General features: G+C 44.0%; 1 protein-coding gene across 5 annotated transcripts in view; it reads right to left on the bottom strand.

Moving 5' to 3' along the window:
• FNIP2 (folliculin interacting protein 2) overlaps window positions 1-14,057 on the bottom strand; it is a 126,396-nt gene that overhangs the window by 75,391 nt on the left and 36,948 nt on the right. For 2 of the 5 annotated variants that reach the window (XM_027567241.1, XM_027567243.1), the window contains exon 1: window positions 12,655-12,996. The exons of the other annotated variants lie outside the window; for them this stretch is intronic. In XM_027567241.1, the coding sequence (XP_027423042.1) occupies window positions 12,655-12,815 (161 nt within the window). In that variant the 5' untranslated portion in view covers window positions 12,816-12,996. Of the gene's footprint in view, window positions 1-12,654; window positions 12,997-14,057 lie in introns of those variants that run through there. 5 annotated transcript variants of the gene reach the window in all.

The following is a 14,057-nucleotide window of genomic DNA, read 5'->3' as shown; positions in this document are numbered from 1 at the left end:
TTTTAAAATGGAGGAAGAGGAGGGATAGTTCTGAGCTCTGAAGGCAAAACTCAGTTCTCCCAGGGAAGGAGCGAGGTTGGCTCATCAGAAGTGGGATTTTGCTCCATTGGTTCTGAAAGGGAGTTCCTGACCTTAGGGTCTACTCCCGGCTGTGGACAGGTGTGGGATGAAGCAGACAATTGAGACCAGGAGCTGCACCTACACTTCCTAAGCTTGGTTTTTAATTATATGGCCAAGATAGTTGATGAGCTGGCCTGGAAATGGCCGGGTGGGGAAGACAAGCCTTGCAAAAGATAGCACCAGAGTGCTGTCCTAGAGAGAGACTGGCAGTTGGTACCCGAGGCCAGAACATGCAAGAATGACACAGAAAGGCCCTGAGTGAGGAAGGGCTCGTGGTTCATGCCTGTTGCCACGAGTCCTCTGTGACCCCATGACAGCATGGGGAATCCTGAGCCATATGGCCAAGGGGGCTGGAGAAAGGGCCCCTCCTACTTCTCACGCACCTGCCTGCTCCAGGTGGACACCCAGGCCCTTTGCCTACTGCTCCTGGCATCTAAACCACCCTTTCTTCATTAAAAAACAGTCCATATAAAAACTAGTCCAGCAATCTTTAGAACAGCTCTAGTCATGAGAGCCAAAACCAATCCATCACTGAACAAACTCCAGCCTGAAAGTGAAAGTGTTGGTTGCTCAGCTGTGTTCAACTCTGTGTGACCCCATGGACTGTAGCCTGCTAGGTTCCTCTGTCCATGGAACTCTCCACACAAAAATACTGGAGTGGGTTGCCATGCCCTCCTCCAGGGGATCTTCTCGATTCAGGGATCAAATCAGGGTCTCCTGCATTGCAGGCAGATTCTTGACCGCCTGAGTCACCAGGGAAGTCCATGATCAATAAAATATGATCCAGCACTAAAAAGGGATGAAGTGCCATTACATGCCAGAATGCAGGTGAATTTTGAAAATATGATGGTAAATGAAAGAAGAAAACCACAAAGCATCATATGCTGTATGATGCGTTTACAGGAAATGTCCAGAAATAGGCAGATCTATAGAGACAGTAAATTCATCGCTGATTAGAACCATTTGTAGGAAGACTAAAGGATGATAGCTAACTTTGGTGGGTGGTTTCTTTTAAGGTTAATGAAAATGTTCTGAAGTTGATGTGGTGAGACCTTTACAACTCTGTGGACACAGCAAAATTCAATGAAGTACAGAAAGACTTCAGATGGGTGGGTTGTATGGTACATAAATTATACCTCGATAATATGACTGGAGACATATTAATATGTCTTTTTATTTTCCTGAAAATTACTGACTGGAGACGTATCAATATGTTTTTAGAGAATGATACAATTATAATCACCGTGTGAAAGATGTTAGAGCTTAAAAGTGATCAAGTGTTCATAATGCAACTAATGTTTGTTGCTCTTATTCGTATTTTGTTCTGTTAGGTTTTTGTTCCAACCTTGTGTATACTGTACACACAAGCTTTATTGTGTAAAGTTTTCAAAAATGACACATCACAAAATTTTAAGTGAAGAAGAATTTTTCAGTGAATTTTATGCAGGTACTTTCTCTGACTGTCTGAGTGACATATAACTAGTGTGTCAGGAGATGACAGCTCTTCAGAATATAGTTTTGGTTCAGATGATGTGAATATTAGACTAACAAAATGACAGCAAACCTTAGTGATTGATTCTGATACTGAAGGTGAACATGAAGCTCATGATGCTAGAGAAGACTTTACAGGTGTGTCAGTAAAGACTTTACAGTGTGTAACTACTGAATTTAATAACTCGCCAAGTGGTAGTGAAATAACAGAATTAATTTTTGGCTGTCCAAAATAAAAATCTTTGGCCACAGGTATTAGTTTCTGCAAAAATCCCCTGGTCAGTAATGAATTAAAAGAAAATGAGATTCTGTTTCCCCCTCCCCACCTCCAAGAATGGGGGGCAGTGGGATGCCATGCACTGCTGGTGAGAGAGGAGACGGGACACCTGCTCTGGAGAACACTGAATAAAACAAGAGTCATAAGTCCTAAAACCTAAACTCCACTCTTCTGTAGGCACTCACCCTACGAAATTAATGCTGATGTGCAGACAGGGACATGGTGACACATTCACTACAGCATTGATTATAATAGTAAAATTTGTAAAAAAAAAAAAAAAATGAAATGCTCATGAATAGGCTAAGAGATACATAAACTGTAGCTTATTCAGAGAATGGAATGCTATACTGAATTCAGAATTAACAAAGTAGAGCTACATGGATTGATACAAATGAATCTCAAAAACATCCAGTTGTATAAAAAAATAAGCTCTGAAATAATATGTACAGTATGATATCCATTTTATAATGTTAAATACATGTAACCCAGTATTATTTATGGATACATCATAGCCAGTAATGGGCTTCCCTGGTAGCTCAGAGGTTAAAGCATCTGCCTGCAATGCAGGAGAGCTGGGTTCGATCCCTGGGTTGGGAAGATCCCCTGGATGAAGGAAATGGCAACCCACTCCAGTATTCTTGCCTGGAAAATCCCATGGACAGAGGAGCCTGGTGGGCTATACTCCACAGGGTAGCAAAGAGTCGGACACGACTGAGTGACTTCACTTTCTTTCACATAGCTAGTAATAGGCTTATGAGTGGCGCTAGTGGTAAAGAATCTGCCTGCCAATGCAGGAGACAAGAGACGCTGGTTTGATCCCCTGGTTGAGAAGATTCCCAGGAGGAGGAAATGGCAACCCACTCCCATATTCTTGCCTGGAAAATTCCATGGACAAAGGAGTCTGGCGGGCTACAGTCCATGGGATCACAGAGTCGGACATGACTGAACGACTGAGCACCATAGCCTGTAAACCACAGATATGCAGAAGAATAAGAACCATCACGTTCAGATGGCAGTTACCTCTGGAAGGAAGAGAGGGAGACGGAGCCGCAGGAAGGAGGATACAGGAAACATCACCTGCTGCCCTAATGGTCTGGTTCTTTAAAAAAAAAATTATACATGTGAAACAAAAGTGGCAAAATGTTAAGACTTAAGAAAACTGGGCCACGGTTACACATACGGTTAATACAGCACAGTCTGTACTTTCTGTATGATTGAAATGTTTCATAACAAAATGAAAGTGGAAAAGGGTTTTTTTAATGAGGAAAAAAGAATTTGTAAAAAACTAATAACATTGATTACTTGAATGAGATGGAAAAGAAAAAAAGAGATGGGGAGCAATAAGTTTCAGATAGATATTTTTCTTTTGAACCAAGTGAATATACAATCTCTGAAGATACATGGATAAAATGCTTTTCAAAAAGTTAAGGAAGGGACTTCCCCGGCAGTCCAGTGGGCTAAGACTCTGTGCTCCTAATGCAGGGGCGCCCGGCTTCAAGCCCTGGTCAGAGAACTAGATCCCAGTACCGCAACTAAGAGTTTGTAGGCCACAAGTGAAGATTACATGTGCCGCTCCTAGGACCCGAGCAGCCAAATAAACGAATGTTTAAATAAACAGGCAAGGAATGAATGGTGAAAACAGCAACAACAACAAAAAAAGTGAAGGAAAAAACTCTTATTCATATCACTAAGAAGCGATTTAACCTATGCAAGATGTTAGGACTGGGGGTCTCCTTATCTCTGCCTTAAGTTTCCAAGTAGAGGACAATTCTGACGAGAGGACACTTCTGGCTGCTTTGTCTGTCCACTGCTCCTCTCAGGGGAGAGGAATCAGCTCTGATGGACAATTTTCCTTCCCTCTTTGGCATCCACCCTCCTCAGAGCACGTGTTGACCTGGCCGTCAGCTCCTGGCATCAGGTATACAGGGACTGTCCTGCGGGCCGAGGCCCGGGGTGTCCCAGGTTACGGGGGACCAGGTGGGCGGGAGGCTCGGGCTCTGAGGTCAACAGTCCACGGCCTCTGTTGCCACGCACGACACTGTTTCCCACTTACTAACCAATTTCTATCTCTCAATTTTCAAATTCTGTTGGGGAAGGAAAATGGGTCTCCTCCAAATTTCCTACAAGGAACATCTCCAAGGAAAATTCTCTCACAAGGAAACTGTCAGAAATTTGAACAAAGATAGATTGTTCTCTGCATTGTAACAGTCAAAATCTAATAAATATTAATATCCACTATAGGACACATCCAAAGTGTTTGAGGTTGTCCATTCAAGATACTTAAAAAAGTCATTAAAAACATTTTAATGACATGGTGAAAGTATCATCATATAACACTGAGTGAAAGAACAGATTATACATACATATAATACACATATATGGTTCAGTTAATATAATGCAGCTTATATCCACCTACCAAAAAGGACTGCAAGAAAACAAATAAAATTATTAATAGTAGTAAAAATCTGTATGACAGCACTCTTGGTAAGTTGGGTTTTCATTTTTATATTTGCTTGCATTTCCTAAATGCTTTGTAATAAATTGTATTATTTTGATAATCAGAAAAAAATTTAAGAAAAATATTAGAAGTTTAGTAACAATATAAAAGAAAAAATGGAGGCATAAAGAAAAGGAGAAAGCAGCTAGCCTGACATGAATGCAGTCATGCTCTGTTAAATTTTAATATTTCATACACTGGCAATTAAGTGGAATTTAAAAATAGAAAACACAGTATCATTTATATCAGCCCCAAAAAGAAATTCTTAGATATAAATCTAACACAATACCTATAAGATCTACAGGATGAAAACTACAAAACTCTTTAAAAAAAGAAATCAAAGAAGGGACTTCCCTGGCAGTTCAGTGGTTAAGATTCCATGCTTCCACTGCAAGGGGCACAGATTTAGTCCTTGGTCAGGGAACTAAGATCCCACCTGACTTGTGGTACATAAAAGAGGGAAGGAAGGAGGGAGCGATGGAGGGAGGGAGGGAAGAAGGAAGAAATTAACAAAGAAGCCAAGAAATCAAGAAAGAAATCAAAGGAGAACTAAATAGACAGAGTTATGCATAGACAGAGAGGGTTTATTCTTCTAAATAAATAGAAGACTCAGGATGTCAGTTCTTCCCAAGCTGATCTATAGATTCAATGAACTTTCAATCAAAATCCCAACAAGTTGTTTTCTAGATATCAACAAACTGATTCTGAAGTTTACACGGAGGGGCAGAGGACCCAGAACAGCCAACATGACGTTGAAGGAGAAGACAAATGTCAGAGGAATGACACTACCTGACTTGAAGTCTTACTACAGTCACAGTACACAGGACAGTGTGGTCCGGGTGAAAGAGCAGACAAATAGATCAATAAAGAAGAGAAGAGGACACAGACTCAAGAGTTGCACACACTCAACTGACCTTTGACAAAGTAACAAAGACAACACCACGGAGACCAGGCGGTCTTTCCACAAATGGAAACTAACAAGTGGACATCTATATGCCAAAGAAAGAATCTCAACACAGCCCTTTAATCCTTTGCAAAATTTTAACTCAAAATAGATCACAGACTCAAAATGCAAAATTATAAAAATCCTAGAAGAAAACACAGGAGAAAGTCTAGATGATCCTAAGCACGGTGATGACTGCACAAAGGCACAAGCCATGAAAGGAATGGGTGATAAGCTGGACCTCATTAAGTTTAAAAGCTCTGGCCCGTGAGAGACAACAAGAGAAGACGGCAAGCCTCAGACTGCGAGAAAGTATTTGCAAAAGACAACAGTGAAAAGGACTAGGATCCATAATATACTGCAAACTCATAAAACTCAAAATAAGAACGCAAACAACCCAATTTAAAAATTGGCAAAAGACCTGAATAGACAGAGAACAAAAGACATAAGCATATGAAAAATACGCTCCACATCGTATGCCATCAGAAAAATACACACTGAAATAACGAGACAGCACCACACACCTATCAGAGTGGCTGAGAGCCAGAACACTGAGAGACAGCAAGCGCTAAGAGGAGTGGAGCAACAGAACTGTCACTCACTGCTGGTGGGAATGCAAAATGGTACAGTCAGTCCAGAAGCTGGTGGTTTCTTATAACAAAACAAACTCTTACCTTACAACCCAGGAAGCACACGCCTTGATATTTACCCAAAGGAATAAAACAGCCCCACACAAAACCGGCACGTGGTTGTTTACAGCGGCTTTAGTTGTCCCACTGTCAAAACGTGGAAGCAACCAACACATCCTTCAGTAGGTGGGTGGATATATAAACTGTGTCCATCCAGACAGTGGAACATTATTCAGCACTAAAAAGAAATGAGCTATCAAGCCACGAAAAGACATGGAAGAAACGGAAATGCAAATTATGTGAAAGAAGCCAATCTGAAAAAGCGATGTACTGTTATGATTCCAACCAAAGGACACTCTAGAAAAGGCGAGACTATAGAGACAGTGAAAAGCTCAGTGGCTGCCAGAGCTGGGGGCGGATGATGGGTGACAGGAATAGGCAGAGCTCAGAGGACTTTCAGGGCAGTGAGACTGCTCTGTATGAAACTATATTGATGGGTTGTTGTAGTTGTTGTTTAGTCAGTAAATTGTGTCTGACTCTGCAACCCCATGGACTATGGCCCACCAGGTTCCTCTGTCCCAGGCAAGAATGGTGGAGTGGGTAGCCATTTCCTTCTCCAGGGGATCTTCCCGACCCTGGGATCAAACTCACATCTCCTGTGTTGGCGGGCGGATTCTTTACCACTGAGCCACCAGGGAAGCATATGGATGGGTACATGTCTTTATACATTTGTCCAAACCCACAGAACGAACATCGCCAAGAGTGAACCTCAAATGTAAAGCACAGTTTGGGGCGAGGATGATATATCAATTGCAGGCTCCTCAGCTGTAACACACATACAACCCTGGTGTCAGATGCTGACAGCAGGGGAGGTAAATGTGGGGCAGGGAGGAGACAGGGGCTCTTGTCCTTCAGGCTTAATTTTTCAATGAACCTAAAACTGCTCTGAAACACAGTCTATCTTAAAAAAAAAATCAACGTTCAAGGGGACTTCGAAATGTAGGAACTTTGAGTAATAAGGACTGGTTTTAAAGTTTGCTATAGGATTATTCTCTGAGAATCTCCTGTGACGATGAGAACCAAGGACATGTTATTTGAGTGTTGGAAGCAGCCACTGAAGGTCTCTGTCCCTGCTCAGGAGAAGTGCAGGCCACCTCCCCTGGGGCCTGTCCGTGCTCAGCAGAACAGCCCAGTCCTCCACCAGCTGTCGTAAAAGCAGTTGACACTGAGGCAGTAGTCACTGCCTGGAGAGAACAATGGTTAGATACAAAGAAGAGAGGCTCCAATAGCAGGAGTGTTTGTTATCAAGCAAAAGCCAGTGGGTAAGACTCTGGGGGACGGGCAGCCCCTGCCTCCCGCCCACACCATGCGCACAGCTGCAGCCTGGACCTCCCGCACACCTGCACCCATTCATCGCCCCACGGAGGACCGCACGCCATCTGCATCCCTCGGGCACAGGGTTTAGGGCACACACCACGCATGTTCCTGCCTTGGGATCTCTGTACTCACTCCTCCCACTGCTGAGAACACACTTCCTCAAATACCCACACAGCTTGCTCTCCAGATAGAAAAAACGACCGCTGAGATCATTCTGACTCCCGTGGTTGCCAAGGGATGTCCTCACATCTGTCATCTCTGGGTCCCACTGGTCCCTGACAGACAATCAGGATGCTGGAGCTGGAGGGGACCCAGACACACCATCCGGTGGCTGCAAACCATCACTAGAACCACCCCAGAAAATCTGTGTTCGTTTTTAGTAAACAAAGCTTCCCTAGCTCCACTTCCAGGGCTTTGGTCCAGTGGCTCTGAAGTGATGCTCAGGAACCTGCATTTTTAAAAACATATCTTTGGGGAGTCACTCACCTGACCTACCACTTTAATTTCTTTTAGAAGAGAAAATAGAAATATGGAGAGAGGAGGCGACGATCCCGAAGACACAGTGGGTTTCAGGGGAGATGAGCCCTGAGATTGTGAGATCAAGGCAGAGAAGATCCCACCTCACAGGCGCTCGCCTTAAATCGGTGCCACAGTCTATGTTCTCATGTCAGGGGTGAGATTAAGGGAAAAAAAAAAAAAATCACTAAGTGGGGAAACCAGCTTAGCTCTACCAAGGTTTTGGTTTTTTTATTTTTTTCTCTTGTTTACCTTGGGGGGGGGTGAGAAATGAAAGTGAAAAAATATGTTATACATAGTGAGGAAAAAAAAAAAAAAAAGCATTCTAATTCACATCTGTTCTGTAAAGACCTGAGAGTAGTGGGCTGTTTTTGTTTTGTTTTTTAAAAAAAAGCCTTTCTAAACTAAGAAAGATGAGAGATTAAGAGGAGGAGCAAACCCTGCAAGATGTAAAAGTCTGGCTGATGGATGAACACCTGATATGCAACATCCCATACACTTGGGATCCCGTAAAAGTGAGGGAGAGCTGCGGGGAATCCCGCCGGCTGGGTGCCCTTGGTGAGTGTTTGTTGGGAGTCTAATTACAGTATCCAGCGGGTCACGGGTTATGGCTCTCGCGGACTCCCGCCAGGGCTTGCTTCCCCTTGTTCAGAGGTTATTCAGCTTCTGCTACTGTAATAATGAAAGAATGAGGCTGAGCCACGGCGTGACTCACAAAGGAGTCACAGGAGACCCAGGAGTCATGGCCACTTCATCCTCCCCAGTCCACCTGGCTGAGCAGAGCTTGCAAGAGGCAGTGGGGACGTGGTGGTTGGGGGGCGTGCCTTTCATCGGCCACCCAGCACCTGGCCTGGGGGCCCCAGAGCCAAAGTGATTTGCCTTCTGCCTGGAGCACTCTCAACACACTCCTCTACAGTGACTAACAACAGGGCTTTACCCTGCTTGTCCTCAAAATTAGACCCAGATCAAGTGTAAGTCAGTCAGCTGGCAGCGTGGATGCAACAGGCCCGTTCCGAGGCTGTCCTGACTCACCCCCGAGAGATGGGGATTAGAGAAAAGATGAACGTTCTCTGAACCTAGGGCAACACGCCTCTGCCCAACACCACGTTACCACTGCATTCCTTCCACCGTTCACTCATCCTCAGATTACATTCCCAAATCCCAACCATTAACTGGTGGAAATAAACTCTCTTAACGAGTCAAAGAGAACTGCTCGTGGCATATGAAGTCAGCTCAAAGGGCAGGGAAGCAGGGAGCTTGCGGTGGTGACGCCCAGCGTATCGGGAAGAGGCACCCCGGGTCCACAGCCTCTCTGTGGGGCTGGTCACCAGCACAGGGCCGTCAGCTGACCCGGGTGGGGTTGTGCCTGCACCGGCACTCAACCTGTCCAGCAGCTCATTTCCCAAGCAGGAAGTTTTGCACAGTGTTTCTCAGTGAAGAGCGTGACACAAACACTCCCTGCCTCAGCCCACTTTGCCTTATACTCCCCTTTAGAAGCCTTTTACTAAAACCTTCAAGAACTCTAACTACTCTAAATATAGACCGTTGTATGGTTGTGGTTAGCTCATCTCCGTGAAGCATGCACTGGGGAAGAAACACCCTGGTTTATGTACTTGTTTTCTCCATAAGCATCTTCCACAAGCAAGCGAAGGCTCCATCTTTCTTAATAAAATAGGTTCATCTGAGACATATCAGAGATCTATAGTCACTCCTTCTCTCCCTCCCTCCTGGTGGTTCTAAAGCAGCCACAGTGGATCTCCTCTAAACACAAATGCCAAGATGTGAAACTTCAAGCACTGTTGACTCTGAAGGGCTGTTTCAGTTCCTCTCCACGTGTGGGGCATGTTTTTGTGTTTTTTTTTTAAACTTTTAATCTTGAATTGTATAGCCGACTAACAATTTTGTGATAGTTTTGTGGACCAGCAAGGGACTCAGCCATATATAAACATGTATCCATTCTCCCCGGAACTCCCCTTCCATCCAGCCTGCCACATAACATTGAGGAGAGTTCCCTGTGCTATACGGTAGGTCCTTGTTGGTTATCCATTTGGAGGCACACTTTTTAAGGCAAGGCTGTATCAAATTTTCTCATGCCATCAGAAAAACAGCAATTTATAAGATTTAAAAGAAAAGCTAGGCAAGTGCTCCCAGATTCTGCATATAAACTCTTGCTTGGAAAATCCCATGGACGGAGGAGCCTGGTAGGCTGCAGTCCATGGAGTCTCGAAGAGTCGGACACTACTGAGCGACTTCACTTTCATGTTTCACTTTCACACACTGGAGAAGGAAACGGCAACCCACTCATGTTCTTGCCTGAAGAATCCCAGGGACGGGGGAGCCTGGTGGGCTGCTGTCTATGGGGTCGCACAGAGTTGGACACGACTGAAGCGACTTAGCAGCAGCAGCAGCAGCAGCAGCATGGATGAATTTAATTTGCTGGGAAAATTTGAAAAGTCAAGTTATTAGCATCCTTAAGAGAGCAGATTGGAAGCAATTGCAGTTGAAGCCCCACATCGCAGGTCACAGTTCCTAGATTTGAACTGAGTTTCAGCAAGGAATGTTTTATTGGCAAACCACTTAAGATGCCTCATCAAACTCTACAGGTTTGTGCTGACTCTGGAATTTTGTGAAATATATTGAAAACCAATTTCTGACATTCTAGAAGTTAAAGAGAGTGGAAGCAAAGGTCTAGGTGGGACGACTTCTATCCTAAAACCTCTCATTCCACAAGAACCACAATGGGGAGACTCAGTGCTTCTTTCTGCCTGCATTGTGCCAGGTTCACATGGTGCCCCTGTCAGGTACCTGGAACCTTTCCACTGCATTTATGGAATCTGTCTCTTCACCTTTGACTAAGTGGAAAATCATGAGCAATGAAAAAGAAAGAAAGAAAACTACTTATTAGTGTGCTCAGCTAAGACAACCACTTGAAACTGTTGATCTAAGATACCCAAGAGCAAAGCGGACACTAGGAGTCACACCTGGCTGGCTGCCACCTGACCTGGTCACACAGGTACCTCGTGAGCACTTGGAGCCAGATCCTTGGGGCACAAGCTCCCATCAATAATTCACTCCACCCCAAGACCAGCCCAACTTCTAGAGAAATTCAGGGGAAAAAAAAGCACCATCCTGCAAACAACGGCCACCTTTTCAAGACTATAAAAAGGGGAAGAGAAAGTGGAAACGGGGCCAAGACAATTGGTGTGACCAGAGATGAATTCCAACTAAATGACACACATCATCCATCATCACTGTACAGAAGCTAAAACCATCTCGGCACCTAAGAAGTAAATCTAAAGGAAGTTAAAATAAGGAAAGGAGACAATGCACGTGAAAAGGTTTCGTTAAGTTTAAAGTGTCATTTTAAAAAGTAATGATTAAAATCCTACTGAAAAAGAGCAAATTCACCGAGAGTGAGAAGCAGAAGCTCATACGGAAAACTCAAGAAGTTCAGCAAGAATTGGTGATGCCCTGAGTGTCATCTTCTCCTGTGGGTGCCACCCCCGGTGCTCCACATACCTATTCACGGAATCGAGAATTGTCTGAATAACAAAAATAGGAATTCAGAACGTCCCGAAGCTATCCTGTAGAATCTTAGAGGAGGAGAGAATTTCAAAAGCAATCCAAACCAGCTACACATCTGAACAGTTGAGAATGAGATGCACAAGAAGCAGGGGACCAGCCAGGGTTAACACAGCCTCTGGGCAGCAGAGCTGGGATCAGGATGGGATTTGGATCCACACCCAAGTGTAGATCCACCATGCTCTGCTGTCACTCAGCCATCCTTTCCACATAGGAAACACCACAATGGTGTAACAGTGAGATTCTCATCTGAACAGTCACATCTCTATACTGAGTGGACAGCACGGGGTTTCCAACTATGGACACTTGTCCTGCAGTGAACTCTGTACCGTTTTATTGTTTCCATTGAAGAAATACCATGATTTTTACATGACAGAAATCATATCCTGATTTATTAGTCAACAACCAAGAACTATATTTATGGGGTAAACAGTTGATGAGCCATGTTAATGTTGAGAAAAATTCTACAAGGAAAAAAGTAACAACACTTAAGTGGATTTAGAAACTTACTTTTACACTAATCATAAGAATCGGAGCTTACTTTTTTCTGGCCTTACTGAATATTTTGGAATGAAATGGAATTTCCAAAGTATTTTTCTGTTTCACTGATATGCACTAAAATTCCTTAATGTTTCAACTAAGAGTTATCACTAATAAAATTAGTGAATTCTCCCAAAATGAATGAAACAGTTAAGTAGCAATTAAACAGCAAGTATAATACACATTTCTTTGATGGGCTGCATTACTGGTTCATCCTAACATCTTCCTTCCCATGGAAAGGATTTTCCATAAGGGGAAGCCTGGACTCTCCCTCACCACCTCACCTCCAGCCAGAAACGCCCAGCCCTCTGTCCACCAGCCAGACTGAGAAGTGAGGCATCCAGGCCCTGTCTGTCAACGTGCTGGTCCTTTGGGGCTGTGCCTTTTCCCAGTGAGCCCTGAGATTGCACTGTTCAAGCTTTCCCCCGGTACAGGCGGCACCCACTGCTTCCTGGTGGCTCCAACAGGAGCAAAGGGAGATTCAGGAGCACATGGGCAGCAGGACCCAAACGGCTGCTAAAAAACACCCATCCTATACCTTTTCTGTAAAGGACAGGGCTTGTCTGCACACCCAGCAACCACCTGTGCCTGTCTGCAAACCCAAGTTTCAGATCACCATGATTTACCTCCCCGGTGCCCAATGAGAATTTCTCTGAGACTCTGAGACAGAACAGTTTCAAACCTGTTGCTGAGTTCCGGGGCATCAGGGCTCCTGCCGACTCTGGCATGCTTCCGAGTCCTTGTGCAGAAAAGCGTCCTGTGCAGCCGCCCATCACTCACACCCTGGGCTGCGTCCCGCCAGCCCCTCGGCTGGGCTGTGGTCCCGGCCGAGCAACCGCACATCTCCTGGCGGGTCAGCCCTCTTCCAGGTGGTTCTGACTGTCCTCATGAACTTGGAAGGTCCTATGGCTGGAGGGGTTTCCGCAGTGATCGGCTGTCCCTATGATACCCGCACTCCCTGTACAGAGGAGGTAGGTGACACAAGCTTCTTGGTAGCAACCCTCTAATTTCCTCTTTCAGAAGTTTAAAAAAAAAAAAAAAAAAGGAACATTCACTTGTTACGTAAACGAAGCCCCTCAATTTAGGAAGTCAGATGCATGCCTTACTCTGTAAAGCAGGCTCTCAGCAAAGCCATTAGAATTAGAATCCAACAAGTCCAAGCTCCACTTCCTACTTTTGTTGCTGGGTTTGTGTTCTGGTTACAAAAGACAAGACTCTCAACAGGCTGAGTGGCTTGGACTGACTCACTCCGTAGTGGCCCGGCAAGAGATTATGAAGTAGCCAATTAATTGATCACAAGGTCTCCGCACACGGCTCACATGGCTGTGGGTGAAACCCGGTGACTCGCCTGCAGCTGCAAGGTTGTCCTGACATTGGCCACCACCCTCTTAATGGCTCTCCTGTGAGCAAGTGTCAGCTGACAGGTCTCACTCTGCAACCTTGAAAATCCTGCCCAGAGCAAGTGAGAGACGGCGGCGCTCAGCAAACCCACTGCAGGGCTTGACGCACAGAGGCAGAAGTGGGGTGAGGGAAGGGATACATCCTGGCTTTAATACCAATGTCGAATTTAATTTATTTATGAAATGAAAATAGTAATGACCGTGAAGCCATAAACACCCAAAGCTCTTGCACTGGATTCTTAATTCCTAAGTACATCCAAACTGAAAGAGCCCTGAACCAGCAGAATCCAAGAACAAAGGCAGTTCAGTTTCTACTTATGACATGAATGTACTTCATTTGTAAAATGAGAATACTATGGTTTTATATATCAACATGATATAGTTATGATATATGTTAACATACCACATACTTCAACATTTCATGATACATATTTTATATTTTCAGGTTATATTTTATGTGCTATATTTTACATGATATATACACTTTACTTATATTTTGTGCATTTTATGACATATATTGATATAGCACATTTCTATGATTTTTATGAAACATTTTTATATTTTTGTTATATTTTATGATACATACTTATATAAAATATGAGTATGCATAAAATGCATTGATAAATGACACATTTACATATTTCACATTTTTTATGTCTTATGATATATGTTATTTTATGTGATA

Source organism: Bos indicus x Bos taurus, chromosome 17 (genome assembly GCF_003369695.1).
Source record: "Bos indicus x Bos taurus breed Angus x Brahman F1 hybrid chromosome 17, Bos_hybrid_MaternalHap_v2.0, whole genome shotgun sequence".
Taxonomy (NCBI): domain Eukaryota; kingdom Metazoa; phylum Chordata; class Mammalia; order Artiodactyla; family Bovidae; genus Bos; species Bos indicus x Bos taurus.
This window is presented reverse-complemented; position numbering and strand designations above follow the sequence as displayed.